The sequence below is a fragment of the Pollicipes pollicipes genome, unplaced genomic scaffold (genome assembly GCF_011947565.3).
Source record: "Pollicipes pollicipes isolate AB1234 unplaced genomic scaffold, Ppol_2.1 Scaffold_640;HRSCAF=730_pilon_pilon_pilon, whole genome shotgun sequence".
NCBI classification, from domain to species: domain Eukaryota; kingdom Metazoa; phylum Arthropoda; class Thecostraca; order Pollicipedomorpha; family Pollicipedidae; genus Pollicipes; species Pollicipes pollicipes.
Genome location: NW_023596868.1, coordinates 741 through 15,623, shown reverse-complemented (window position 1 = coordinate 15,623; position 14,883 = coordinate 741). Strand labels below are relative to the sequence as shown.

Here is a 14,883-nt window from a genome sequence, read left to right as displayed (position 1 = left end):
CAGCAAAAACCGAACTTTGGCTCGTGCAATTGCATATCACGTCCATGATGCCGTGGATCAGGGGTGAATAATCGTAATGAGCTGTAAGGTCCCGACCGTTAACTTGCAACTCAGCCCTCTTAACCTGACAGAGAACGCTCTCGTACCCAGACACCATGCTCTAAGAAAGTCCAGGGCTATACAAGTACAAATAGCATTACTGTCCTCGCCAGCGCAGCACGGAGGGTCCTGACTGGCTTTACAAAATACCAGCCCGGTCGTGCAATAGCACGATAGCCCCCAAATTTACACGGACGTCACCAACATCGCTTTGCAAAGATGTCTGGGGATTGGTTTGTAACGTGCTTAGAGGGAAAAGGCGTACAAGAGCAGGTATAATGCAATTGATTGTGTATCCCCAGATGTGTAATCTAAGAAGGTACCACCAAGCATTGGCATATTTTTGCCCTCAAAAGCGATAACGTCGCATAAAACATCAGCTTCAACTGGAAAATTGCGTGCCACAAGTTTCGCTCATGTACCCAACGTCCTTGACAAGCAGCCGTCCAGATAAAAAAATACCGACAATGCTGCCGCTGCATGTCAGTCTCGTCGACCAGCCTCGATGAAACCCGCAGATCATCAAATGAACACCGCCTCGACCCAGGCAGCTATCCAGCAAAAGCCCCACAGCCTGTCACGCTGCCGTTACGCCATTCAACAGCCAGGAGTATTCAGGGGCACAGCGCGCCGCCGCGGGCGCCGGGATGCGGCGGCTCGCCGGTCTCTCCAGCCGGCCGGGCCCCGGGGCGTTGTCGCGTGTGACCAGTCGGCCGGCGGACGGCGCACCCTCTCCCCCAGGCCCATGTCACGTGACCGGAGTCTGGGCAGACGGTGGCCGCGGGCCGGCGTCACGTGACTAGCCGGCCGGTGAGGGCCGTCCCGGGGTCCTGCCACGTGACCGGCCCGCCGGCTGGCGGCGGCCCCGGGGAGGGGTGTCATGTGACCGGCGGGCCGCAGCGCCGGGCGCCGGGAGATGGGCTCAGTCATCTTGCTCCGGGGGGCGATGGTGGTCCGTAGGGCGCTGGTTGGTCCAGTGGGCGGTCCGGCGGGCTGGGACCGTCGCTGATTGGCTAGTCAACTCGCAGCCGCGGGTTGTGGCGGATGAGACGCGGCTGCAGGAAGTTGGCCTGCCCTGCCTCCGATTCCAGCATGTACTGCAGCGATAGCGACAGCATGTCGCTAGTGTTTTCCAACACCAGGCAGTTCCTGAAATACCACACGGATTAGTCAGCCAACCTCGAAGAAGTAGGGGAGGACAAGGGAGGGTTGCAACAGTAATTGACGTCTCGGGCCGTTTGGTGTGGGTGAGTCATTCAGTAGTTTCGTATCGGTCTCAAACTACGTCTTGCACGGGGACATACCCCGCCAGCGGCGCAGGAACAGAGTTGTCTGGTTCGAGGAAAGCGGTCCTAAAGCATTTGGCACCGCATGGTGAAAACCTCATGAAAATATGTCATGAAAAAATAAAAAAAGTCCCTTATGGTCTTAGCATAGTATATATAATCCCCAGTGTCTCGCCGTTGTTAAAGGAAGCATGCAACCACTATTGTTATTTTCACTTTTTGTTACATCAGATGCGTCCGACCTGGCCGGTGATACCAGGTTTCTCCAAATTTGTATTAAAAGCCCAGAATTTCGTTTCGAAGTAGACACCCCTGCGGGAGAAATCTCAGTGAACACCGCGCTGAACGCCAGGAAAGTAATGCATACAATTTGCCTTGCTTTTCCGGAGTGAGTGTTCTAATGTTTGCAACACACTATTTGGTCGAAATGCTAGTGTAATAAGTTTTGCGAAGCTGGAAACATTCTTTTGAGAAAAAATATATGTAAGCATGACGATTTTATCCTGTGAATTCAAGGATACATTATGCTATAACTTCGATTGGCGTTGGCAAAGTGGCTATGGCGCTGGCAAAGTGGCTTTTTCGAAGCATGCTTCGGCTTGGAGAAACGGAGCATCACATGGCTTATGGTCACACACTGGTTCAAACCTCAACCAATGCGTCTCTCGGTAACTGGCCTTTGCCGCTGACCGTGCCAATCACAAACGTTCAATTGTACTGACGTCATTCATACCAGTAAAGGTGCGACATTTAAGCCCACATGTCCGCAATGTGCAGGTAAGAACAGCTGAAAAGTAATACTTCTAAACACAGCTGACACCGTCTCTCAGCAGATGCGCTGTCGTCATGACAACGGCGGTTGTCATCACGTCGACGTCCGAGACAACTGCAGTTGTCACGGACTCTGGAGACGCTCTGGAGCTTCCAAGGCAGGAAGAAGTGCAGGACTGTTACAAAGAGTTGGCAGCGTAATTTGGACTCGACAATAATCAAGATGTTTGCTTATGTTAAATTGATGGTACTGCAGTGGCACCACTCAGTGCTATAACCAGACGTAAATAGTCCGGAAGCTTCATCAGAGTATGTTTTTAAAGTACGTCCCAAAGGCTAGACACTCCTCAACTGAGCAATGTCAACAGGTCTGTAGCTTCTGTTGTCGTGATTTAGAGAAGCAGTCCCCCAAGCGCAGACGATGTACACTGCCGAAATATTACACCAGAGATGTGAACGCCTGTTCACCTCTGAAAAGCAGCCGGCCACAGTGCGGCCCCTCGCGCACTCACCGCATCAGCCGTCGCGGACAGTCGCGGAACTTGTGCAGCGTCAGGTCCGAGATACCCTCCAGCACAGGCTGAAGCAGCCTGGATGGCAAGCTCTCCGTGATGACGCAGAGGATATTCTGCAGAAGACCCGCCAGCCTGTAGGGAGGACACTTTCAGTCGTTGGAAGCTGAGATTATGCGCTTCTTTTCGTAATTTGCAGGGATGATGTGCCCAACATGCGGGAAGTGGTTCTAGCAGTAAATAAGGAATCTGAAACGAATATTAGATCACACTTATGGGATATGCAGCATCATGATGCACGTAGATGAAAGTAACAACAACTTTAAGCCCATTGGCATGAGGTTATTCTTATATTCCTCTGCAAACAAGGAACTGGGTCGACTTCCACCACGCAAAATGTTGGCCGCGCGCCTATCGCAAGGAAATTGGCTGAGTAATGCTCGGGTGTAAACACGCGCTCAGTTAGGATGTGAGTAGGGGGCGGAGGGGGGGGGGGGGGGGGGGGGGGGGGGTCGGGGTAATTTGATCGCCTCCAAAGTTTTCCAGATTTATTTTTCCGAATAACGCGGCGTGGCCGCGCCAACCTCTACAAAGCTGTAGGATCCAAAGCTGATGTAATTATGGATTGAATGGCGGGTCTTTTGATATGGAAAATGAGATGCATCTTGTCAGGGGTCGCTGACGTTTGACAGGTCAGTCAGGCCATGGTTGTCAGCTAAGGCAATTTCTAGGGAATCGTTCAATCTGATGTCATAACGGAGTGTCAGACGAAGCCGTACGTCTCTGAGATAGTTTGGTAGGCAATAAAACAATTGAATTTAGAACTGCAACACACGACATTGACCTAAGGTTAGGCATGAGGGTCAAACCGTGATCTAAGCCAATCTGATTTTTACTCGAGAGCTTGCAGTATGGAATAGTTTCTGGTGTTTATTTCGAATTTATTAGTAACGGGGACCGCAACAGACATGGTTCGTTGACTGTTTAAGACGAGGGTAGGTTAATGACCTAAAACAGCCCAGATCACCATATCGTTTTTAAGAACATACTGCCCGGCGTAATGCTTGACGCCTATTCAAATGCCAAAATAAAAGCAATTCGTAGGATTTTGGTTACCCTAACCCTCTAAATAACTATAAATGGTGGTAATGACCAAACTTCACTAGCCTTACATAAAAACAGTGAGGATTTGCTTAGAACAGGTGTTTAGGCTCCCGGTAGTTGCATGAGAAGATCTGGGGGCACCTCGGACACCAATCTGGAGTTCAACTTTTTTGACCTAATTCGACCCGAAGATCATGACCTAAGAGCTTCAAATTTTGAGTACAGTGAGTTCACATACAGGCAGATACACTCTGTGAATTCGGTGTTTCTAGCTATTTTGATTTTGAGCAGAGCGCAGGGTATTCAACCAGCCGCCCGGGCGCGTGTTAACCGAAGGTCGCATGGGGTCGCCTGGAAGCGCCGAGCACGCACCCTGTTTAAGGGTCCCCCTGCGGGCTAAGTTTCGGCGGAGGATGCCGAGTGCATGTAGTTTTACCCCGCCCTTATCCACTTCCCTTCATTTTATAACCATGAAATGGCCATTATTGGTCGAAAGGGCCCTAATCTAAGCCCAGGAAATAAGCACGGCAAGTCGCGCCCCGCTAAGCTGTGGTAGTTTTCACTTAGTTCACGCGCCGGCTTGGCTGTTTGAAAGGTAGGGTCAGTCGGACTACGCGAGCACGCCCGGTCAACATTGGAGGTCATGTGATGTCAACATGGGTTCAGGTGTCTTACCGAAAGGATCGATGATGCTACCTGTTTGTGACGTATAAGTCCGTATAATAAAGACGTTGTCAACCCAGTGACTCCACCGGTCATGCGCCGTAAATGAATGCAAAACAGCCTCAGACGAAGAAACGCGACTGTGGTCTGACTTTACCTTGACCTGTAACCTTGATTGACTTCATGACATGAGATTGGGCGCATTCCGCAACGGACATATAATTCTTGGCTTATTACCGAAAACTCAGTCAAAGGAGGCGATAGATCCCAAGCGTGGCGCAGAGCAATATCGCGTGTTCTCGATGTGCTATGTTGCTTCCAACTCAAAATTGTCATGATTCACTAACGCACTTAATCATGCATCGAATACATTTGATGGGGCTGGGGGCATAGGACACTGTTTTAAGCTCTCATTTTCTTCACAAAGTACCGAAGACCACCTGCGTTTCGGCGCTAATAATTACCAAGATCGCAGATTTCACGAGCAGTTGTGTGGCTTCACTAGTTATGTGCCTCATTGAAAACAGATGAACAAGACTGCATTCTGTTTCGGGAGGGAAACCCGTGTAGCCCCGTTAAGAGAACAAGAAGGTGGGCAGGAAAAATCCCTCCCCGTGCCTCCCATGTACATGTGAACATATTTTCCCAGCTTTTGCGCTGAAACTATAGGCTTCTCGGCTCCAAGTTGCGCTGGACGCCTGGAGCTGGGGCTGCAAGTGAAGCCAAACACGGTCAGAGCGCGTCTCGATCCTGTTAGTGTGAGACGATACGCTGTCTCCCATGTCACCGTGGAAAGATCGTGTAAAAAGTCTGCCTACACAAGCTTGCCATTTTTAAGGCTTTCTAGACGCCAAGCGCGGTTGCATTAACATGTCGCGAAAAAGAAATGAAGTGATGTACTTCCATACCTGATCTTTTTACAGCGTATTCATAAAAACAAGATGTTGGAGTGTAAGCTGAGCAGGAAGGCCTCGGATAGGCGGCGTTCTCCCACACATCTTCACAGGTGTATCTGATGGCAATTATCGCAACTGAACCAGAAATAGTAACAAACTCATTCACCGGGTGACGGCTGTCTACAGCTAGTTCAGAAACTTCCGCTCGCCGGAGGCTAGGTGAGAAGAAAGTAAATTGCAACTCGGCTTTCTGGATGGTAGTGAGCTTATATAGAACGATCCCCTACCTACACCTTTGAAAGGATCAGGCCTAGGAGGTCTGTTTAAAAGTCCACTGGTACCGATTTTAGGGTTTTAAGCAAAGCCTGTGCGGAAACGTACGGGTATGCAACATACACGCCGTACCTTCAATGCGGTGTTAAACTCATTTGATCCAATGCGCCAACACGAGTAAAAACATGGAAGTTTCGGTTAAAACGAGGCTTCATCTTTTACATCTGTCGTCTTCACAGATCTAATGATTTACTTAAACGTCCCCATATTTCCTACAGACAGTTCGGCGTGATCTGGAACGCTCAGAGTCAGGCACATGCTTGATCGAATAAATGAATCCTGACCTCGAACCCTTCACTTCTAAATCCCAAACCATCCATGATTCAGCGTTCATTTTTGAATTCGTTTTGCAGTATCCTCGTATTTAAGATGCCATGAAATTGCTCCACTAGGTTGAGACTGAATGCTGCATCTTTTTGAGGACTCTGTCGACCGATATGTCTGTTAACCCAACATCTGGTAACCCAATATTCGTTTCGTACTTTGTTAATCGGTTTTTGGATAGTATATTCATACCACGGCAAACAACTTTCACGATGAGTTTCAAATCAGGCCATGGACTTGAATTCTCTCATGGGAATGATTTGTCTCATCTTCCAAACTTAACCTTCCACGCTGTACGAAGCTGCTAAAATGACTATATCTCTCAGTGGCGTAGCCAGGATTTGGCAGAGTAGAAGGCTAAATCGCAGCAAGGGGATTATTTAAACCGAGTGCCCTCACCTCGTCGCTATAGTTGACCTTTTTTCGATTTACGATATTTTTTTGGGCTCGGGAACCGAGCTCCATGTCCGAGGGGCCCGTTTTTTAAGTACAAGAAGCCTGCAGGCAGGCATGCGCCTGGAAACCAAAGAGTGGGTACAGGATCCCATAGAGTTCTATGGTTATAGGTCTAGGTGGGCATCATGACCAAAAATGTAGTTCCGGTATTCGTTACTTCGTTACTTCAGATGGCAGTTTCGTTACTCGTTAGTCCATTACAATAGAACAGCAACTCTGTTGCTTGTTACTCCGTTAATGCTCCGACAGTGTAACGGAAGTTACTTTAGTCCGACACTCCGTTACGCTTTTAATGCTTGGGAAAGCCATACAGTGACTTTCACACGTTGACTTATTTTGTTGAATTGCTTATAGGGATATGACGAATATCTGTGAACATAAAACCCGTATGTATGTGTATGACAAGTATAACTTGCAACTCTTACCGTTCAGTAACAACTGCGCTATAATCTGTGCTCAGGTAATGCAAGCGCTGCTAGTATGCGTTGCTATTGGACGGGTCCAAATGACGCCAGTGATTGTTTCGATAATGTCAGATAGATAATATATCAAATATTGCCGGGTCATGTTTCTGTCGGCCATTTCAACAACTGGAAAGATGAGCACGTTCCAAAATTCAAGATTCACAGCAGAAAAATCAAGCCGAATGCACTTCTTGAGATTTTATTTCGTAGAGATTTAACATTACATCTGGTGAAATTCATTACATCTGGTGGTTATTCCAGCTCGATCATAGTTTTTAAAGTGTCTCTGAACTTAGTAAAATAATTATTAAAGCATATATCTGCAAGATAAGCATGACTTGGCACAGGCTTCACTCACATGCGGCGTTTTTGTTTTGCTTTACCAGGCGTTCTCAAAAGACACCAAGAACACCAAGACTGAGAGAGGGTATAGCTGACTGATGTGGTAAAAAGTCTCTCACTTCCAATTATTTTCTGGGTAAATGTGATTTTAGTTTTCGAATTAAATTTTAGCGTCATTAGCTATATGTGCAGTCAGTTAATGACATTTCCGTGGCGCTTACGCGCGCATCGTGATTCAACGTTTCATTCATATGCATTCTAAAAGATAACTCTGCATGGTTTTCATACAAATCAAGCTGCAACTGGCGGCACATTACTACCAGTAGGTTAGCCAAAGGCCCATTGGTTGCATTCTACGGCTGAACAGTTGTATAAAAGCGACGATGACATTCTTAGCTCATTGGGCTCAATTTCAAGTTTACACGTACCGTTTCCTTTCTTTGAGCTTTTATTCCGAATCCTCCTCTGTTATCATTCTCAGTTCCTTCAACTCTAAAGAACGCATTTGCCATCTGGGACAATGACAGGTGATATGGCTTTCGTGGTCACTATTTTCTTTAGCGCCATGCATGACTATGCGAAAAATTCACCAGTCCTGCGAGATTTTCAAATTACAGTATAAAAAGCTTCGAACCTCTGCGAAGTTTTCAGAACGAGAGTCACACGAGGTGGTGGATCTGCCGTTTTCTTGGGGCAAAGAAAGCTGGAAAATTTTAAGGCGCCGATACGCAACCCGCAAAAGGGAGAAAATTTCTCCAAATGAAACAACATTTGCGACACACACTTGTGCCAAACCAGCGGCAGATAGCCGTTCAGGACGAAGAAAAGATAGGCTCGTCTTGTTTGAATCTTTGAGTAGCATCATTCTGCTGCGAGCTCTCGCTCGTCTGCATGGTTGGTCAGCGCATGCATGCAGTTACAGGCTATGATGAGTCCTGGATCCTATTTTTACGGGGTCCGGAATTTAGTGGCCGATGCTACCAAAAAAGCTGAAGGGGTCAGGGCTAAATTTCCTAATTTTGCCATTCATTTTTCCTGCATTCCAATTCATTTCTGAATATTTATAGAACAAATTTGACGGGAACCATTTGGGATCCAGGCAATGGCGCAGTTTTATCTTCAGTTCATGGAGCGCCTCAGCCCCTTCACTGCGATTCAAGCCTTACTCAGCTTTGAGAAGGGCGTGGGACAAAACATAGGAGAAACGTGTTTATTACCGCGCTTTGGCGGCAGGTTCCGTTCACTTTCACTTATCAACCCACCAAACTCACTCTGCGGAACTACGCCCATGTATCCAGGACCTATTGCACAATTTTATCCGACGATCCTTTGGAATTTGAGGTCTGTTCTTAGGCACCCTGGACTTATTTGTTCCGGGCATCGCTATGCCTTTCCTGCGGCTGCCGGCGCTGTCGACCAACACCCGCCACTCACGAGAACACGTCCTCGACGAGGCGCAGGCTTTCGTTGCCGCACGTGTGGTGCGACTCGAGGATCTCCTGGCGCATCAAATGCAGGTGTGCCGTCTCCGACAGGAACACCCGGAACATCTCGAGCAGCGCCTGCCGACGCTGGGAGTGGCCGGGCCACATCGGGTCAGGTCAGGTCGCACTGCCGGGGCGGGCGGGTCACGTCGGGTCAAGTCATGTCGCAGCGCCGAACCGGACGGACCGTGCCGGGCGGCAGCCGGTCCAGCCAGTCGATCCCGCTGCCGTAAAACATCAGCGTTTCAAAGTCTGCTTAGCCTTGTTCTTTCCGTGCCTAATTCTTTTCGAATCCTTGGGGAAAACTTAACTGGAAACCAACTTATCGAGTTTGTCACCCAATACCGATGAAGCATCATTACTTCTAGAGAACTCAAGAAAAACAAAGGTCATGCGTTGGCTCGAAAATCCGAACGAAAATGCGTGGCAGCAAATCGGGCAACAACCATATTGCAGGTGCACCAATTCCAAACCACGGTAGTGATGACGTCATCATCGCGATTACACCTTGCTACGGCTCGGCTGACGGTCCGCCAGAGAGCGGGAATGTGATGATGGAGACCCCGGACGTGGCGGACCGTCCCGGCCCAGCGCTGTTGGCGCCAGTTGTGCCGACCAAGCGTCAGCAGCCGGCCCGGAGGAGAACGTCGGCAAAGGTCCTCATCCCAACAACCAAACCCGGCCACCCGCCCGATGTGCTGCTAGTCGGTGGACATCTACGTTATTGCCGGCCTTTGTAGGTACTGCCAGCTGTTTTGCAAGGCTTTTAGACATGTCTGAGAGATGCGACGTGAGCATACATGTAGTGAAACATATGAAAAATAAAAAAGACCGTCGCACTCGGGTCATTACACCGTTCATTAAGAAATAAGCCAATGTGTAAGTTTGTAAATTTCCACGACTTCACTGGACAATTGTCTAAAACAGCTATCCGACGTCCACACTAAGTAGCTTCAAAGACGTTTGCTGTCCTGAGCACCTGAAAAGTTTCGCTCAAATTCAAAGCTGCGTTAAAGCTCACATGATGTCCTGGTGACTTACTGGTAGGCCGGATATATCCGATATCTGGGGCTGGCTATCGAGGTGGAGACCGTTGCATTCGGGTACACCCTGTCAATCAGCATACATGTTTGTGAGCTGTTCGCAGCAATGTTTATGTGCGAGGGTGTGCGACTATCGCTCTTCCATTTGTCTTGAGACACTACAGAGAAATAGAAGAGCAATGAATATAGCAATAGAAAGACTCATATATAGAAATATAACAGACGCAAGAGTATTTTTCTAAGGGCACAGAAAAGACAAGAAGATTTTGAATTTGGCTGCATGATTTGACCTGGAGCCAAACCCACTACGTTCTACTCTACGTTCCCACTGCCGTTTCCCCACAACCTCTCCCAGAACACCTCACTCATTTGTTTCACCATGGTGCCTAGAACTTCCTATAACTCAGGTGGAAAATGCCGTTTAGTGAATGTCGTAGCTGCCGCGCCATTCTTTGCTGAAACTTTGGACATTCAAATTGGAATTTCGGTCAGACCGATTGAACATTTTGCCATCGTTAAGTGCTCGCCTCGGCAGCTTCGTGACACCAACTTCATCAGCATTGCACACCGGTGCCTCGGCGTTGGGATCTCCACACCACACCGCTGGCCGTACCCTAACGTCCTCCACCTCCCTTCCCGCTCGCTACCCCCGGCGTCGCTGCCCGCTGCCGCTGCCACCGCCGACCGCCCGCTCACCGAGGCTGCACGTACAGAGCTGACCAGCGAGCTGGCCAGCCGCAGCACCACGTCCAGCTCAGCGGTGCTGCGCGCCCCGTCGCGGCCCGAGGCCGGCAGCGGGCCGCCCGTGCGCACGATCTGGCACGGGTTGGTCAGCCGGTCCAGGAAGTCCAGGTCGCGCAACAGCACCGTCTCCGTGTCGGAGCTCGCGCCGGTGCGCCCGGCTGCCAGCAGCCCTGGTGGGCCGTCAAGCAAGGTCACGGACTTACACGGGTCACACGAGATCGTGCAGGGCACCACGGGATCACAGGATCGCTCGAGGCGTCACGGAGCCATACGCGGTCACGCGCGTCCTAATGGGGCTGTGTGAAGTTACGGCGGCGTAACACGGGGTCTCCTGGGCGTAACGGGCTGTACAAGCTCGCGGGAATCACCGGGGATATACAGGATCACATGGAATTTCACACAGGGTCAGGCCGGGTTGCGGTCACGCAGGTAATAAAGCCATGTCGAGATACTTAAAATCCTTTTGTGTTCTTCCTCTTGTGCAATGATTTTGGAAGCGTTTTTCAGCCTCTAGATTTTATAACAGCCTCTTACATGGGGCCAATATCCTGTCCGTATATCTCCTGTGATCTCCAATGTTTGTTTTTTCATTTTGTTATGCGGGGCGATAGGTGGTAACTCGCGCTTGGTTGAGGTGGTCAAATAGCCCGCTCTGATAATTTTCCCAAATAACTTCCAAACGGTGGAGGGTATTGGCGCAATATTTCCTGCAGTTGTAGGCAATGTAATAGCTAATCTTTTGGTATGAAACATAAGATGCACCTTGTAAGATCACTGACCTTTGGCAGGTCAAAGTAATGTCATGGTTATCGGATCAAAAGCTGTAGGCCTCTGCAAGATCAAAAGCTGGAAGCATGGAGAATATCAAAGTTTTGAAGACAGCTTTCCGCCTTACAACACCCTAGACGTCATGCGAATTCGGCAAAAGCTGGCGAAGCCCATCGTCCTGCCCCCCTTGGGGCGGAACCTATTACTCCAGACCATCGAGGTCGCTAAATGAAATACAGAAGGCTCAGTGATCTACATAAACGTCATCAACTCGAAACTGGCCCTGGGCACCTCACATAAGGAGGACGTCTTATTTCTGGTGGTGGTTATTTCAAATAGTGTGCTGAGGCCCAAACATTTTGCCGTCCGCTGTTCACCAACGGTACAACATGCCCAACCCTGCTTCCATGGACGGAGCCTTATTTTGGGGGTGGATGACATGCGGTTACATCACTCAATACTTCAGAAATGTAATTCCGGGTCTACGACGTTCCATGAAAAGGGTGGACCCACAGAACCCATATGTCCCCAAGTTCGTTAATGAAAATTTCCTAATGCCAGTATCATTAAATAGATACCAAAATATTGCATGTTGCTAGGGTTGCCACTTTGTTCACTTCCTGAACCGTGCAAACTTTGTGACGTACCAAAGGACCAAGGCGCCCAGGCCCTCTTGGGCGTCGGGCCCTCCACTCCCCTAGCTACGTCCTTGGCTAGAACATACCTGTCTCACTACAACATGGCTAGAAAGGTAAGCACCTAAAATAGCAGCAAACTTGAAAATACCGGGAAAATCATGTCACCAGACCTTGAAACATACCATCGAAAACCGCACCAGGCAGGGAAATCGGCTAAAAGTACACAGTTTCATCCCCAGGGTTAGTAGCACCTGCTGTGCAAGTCCAGTGACGCTTTGAGGCATTTGTTAAGAACGGGTCAAGCCTTTTATGGGAGCCATTGCTGAACAAGTGCGATAGAACATACTGAACAAGCTGACTCAATGACCAATGCGCTCAAGTTATGTAATGCGAAACGAATGTGTTTGCTGACCATAACAACCCCAACTGGAAATCAGACTGACCCATGCCAGGATATCACTAATGCAGCTCAGTAGGATGTTTGGACGGCACAAGGGGCGGGAAAGGGCTGACACCCTCCTCCAGCTGAATAGGGAGCCACTCCACCTTGACCACGCAGCGGTAAAAATAGTGCGGTGGGCATCAACTCTTAACGACCACACCCAAAGGTTTACAGCAGCACATGATGCTAGAAAGAAATGCCCCAAAATTATGCACCAAAAACAAAAGAGCGATTATTCGCTTTGCTGGAGGGGTCCTGCCGCAAACGACCCGCATATGATGTTTGTCTGCTATCACTCAATATTTGACTGAAATGAACGATATTTTGTCAAATGCAATCCCACGAGAAAAGCTGCTTTGAGAAAGCCTGGTCTCCATCCCCACGCCACAACAAATTTGATGACGCTCGCGTTTTAAATGCCAGCATCATTGTCAACAACTCCTGAACGTGAGAGTCGGTGACGCTGTTATGTAAAATCTTCCATCGTACAAAACGGAGAAAACCGAGAAGACCCAGCCACGTGGCAAAAGGTAATTTTTGGGGGTTATGCCCCCCCTCCCCTGCTTTTGAGGTAAAGGGAGGAAGGGTCATGGCTTACGGGGCGCGCAAAGACCTCGGTACTTATTGATAGTTTTAGATACCCGGAAGGTTTTGAAAACAAATATTGGCTCCCGAGGCGCGTAAACAGGACTAGAAGTCTGAAATTGCTCCCAAAATCCACACAAATTCCTTAAACGAAGGGGAGGGGCCCCTTGACTGGAAAAGACCCCTTGACATAATTTAGCAATCTCCTAGGCGAAATCTCTTCTGCTCGCGGCGTTACAAAGACCTTGTCATCACGCTAGCTTTATATTGAGTTTTTTCTGTTGACATAGGGTCAAATTTGTAGAACAAAAAGTGTCAGAAAGGGTAAAATGTTTCCAACTGTTAAAACAACGTCAGCAGACATTTTAAGAGTGTAAGAAGCAGCACTGTCCAAAAGTTGTGCATTACACCTAATTCCGTCCCAAACGCCATTTTCTCTTAAACCAGCTCGAACGCTAAGTTGGCAATGCAGTCCTAGGCAGAGCAACCTAACTAACCAAGCACAAACAATCCTGAAAGCTTCGCCGTGCCTAGCTAAGGGCGTCGGACGTGGGTCTGGTTTGCGAGCCGCCGCACAAGCAGCGGCAGCGTCCGTACCTATGAGCAGGGTGAAGAGCGGCGGGCCGGCCGGCCGCTGCTCGGCTGCGCTCCATCTGCTCATCTCAGAGCTGTGTTGGCGACGCTGACCACTGGTGCAGTGTCGGCAGTGCGGCGGCGTCTTATACGTGTCCAGCGCCGCCTCCATCGGCACCGCAGACGGCCTGCGCGCGACACGCCGCCGCCCCCTCCTCACCTGGGGCAGTCGGCTCCCGTGTTCTCTCCTGGAACCGTGAGCTTCCGCCTCCCCGCCGGGCATACTCTGTGTACTCTTGCCTCATTCTCTGTTCAGCTGGCTTGCATGTCCTCAATGAGAACCCCAGGAGAATTGTGGCGCCAGAAGAGACAAAAAGGTACCATGCATGTAACGAGGAACGGCAGGGCACTACAAAACACGCGCGCGTGATTATACCAGACGCGTGAAGGCAGTGACGGAAAGTAGGGCTTGCATAGCACGCATGAGGGCATACTTGCGTTAAATCGCAAATATCCCTGCTGTTTTAGAGCAGCATACAGCTCAAAGGCACCAGTCAAAATTGCATTGCATAAAGTATTATCTAATATCATTGCCACCATACCCATTTCCTTCTGCATGCGTGCACATAATTGTGATGGCAGCGATTACAGGCACACATAAAAGTGTAACGCCTCCCGAATCCCCGTGCTCTTAAAGCAGTTGGTTGCGTTTTTTATGGTGACAGCGTGCGAATGTGCAGAGCGTTGTACTGCCTTATACGGTATCTTCCCTTTGGACAAGAATTTCCTAGTTGTGCGTCAATAATTTGGCAGAATCATTTTGGCTTCAACATCAGTCCAGTGACGAGGGAGAGACAAATACCACCTGGTGGTGGTTCATTATGACAGCGTATTAGTACATGGCGGAGGACGGAGCACAAAATACTTGGTGCTGACATTCCAACTACACAACTGACAACTACATTTTTAGTCAAAATCCCAAGCTCCTTTTTCGTGAAACGGAATGAGTAAGCAGAATTGGCATTCATGCCTACCCATAAAAGTTGTTAAGTGCATTTGCGAGGAACATCATGCGTACAGATAGCACAGCAGTAATAGCCTTATTCCTCGTAAAAAAGCAACAGAAGAACGGAGAGAAAGACGCGTTGTTATTTCGGCAATATGTCTTTATCGAAACGAAAATAAGTAGTAAATTCAGAATTGCCCGCCGATCCTACTCGATTTCCGTTTTTTTTTTAAACATCGAGCCATAGTAATCACAGGTTACCAACATTCAGGGGATTAAACAAGGAGCAGTTGCTAGCCACTACTACGGTGCAGTGCACGTCTAACTAGCAATCATAATACGCGAAAAAT

The 14,883-nt window shown here is 48.9% G+C and overlaps 1 protein-coding gene across 1 annotated transcript; it reads right to left on the bottom strand.

Annotated features, from left to right (window-relative positions):
* Nucleotides 1-1,112: 1,112 nt before the first annotated feature.
* Nucleotides 1,113-13,699, bottom strand: LOC119106896 (uncharacterized). The gene is made up of 6 exons (XM_037230239.1): nt 13,552-13,699; nt 10,591-10,691; nt 9,776-9,844; nt 8,685-8,821; nt 2,669-2,803; nt 1,113-1,248 (listed from the first exon to the last, which is right to left on the bottom strand). Exons 1-6 carry the CDS (start codon nt 13,697-13,699, stop codon nt 1,113-1,115), a joined length of 726 nt encoding a protein of 241 aa, XP_037086134.1.
* Nucleotides 13,700-14,883: the final 1,184 nt, after the last annotated feature.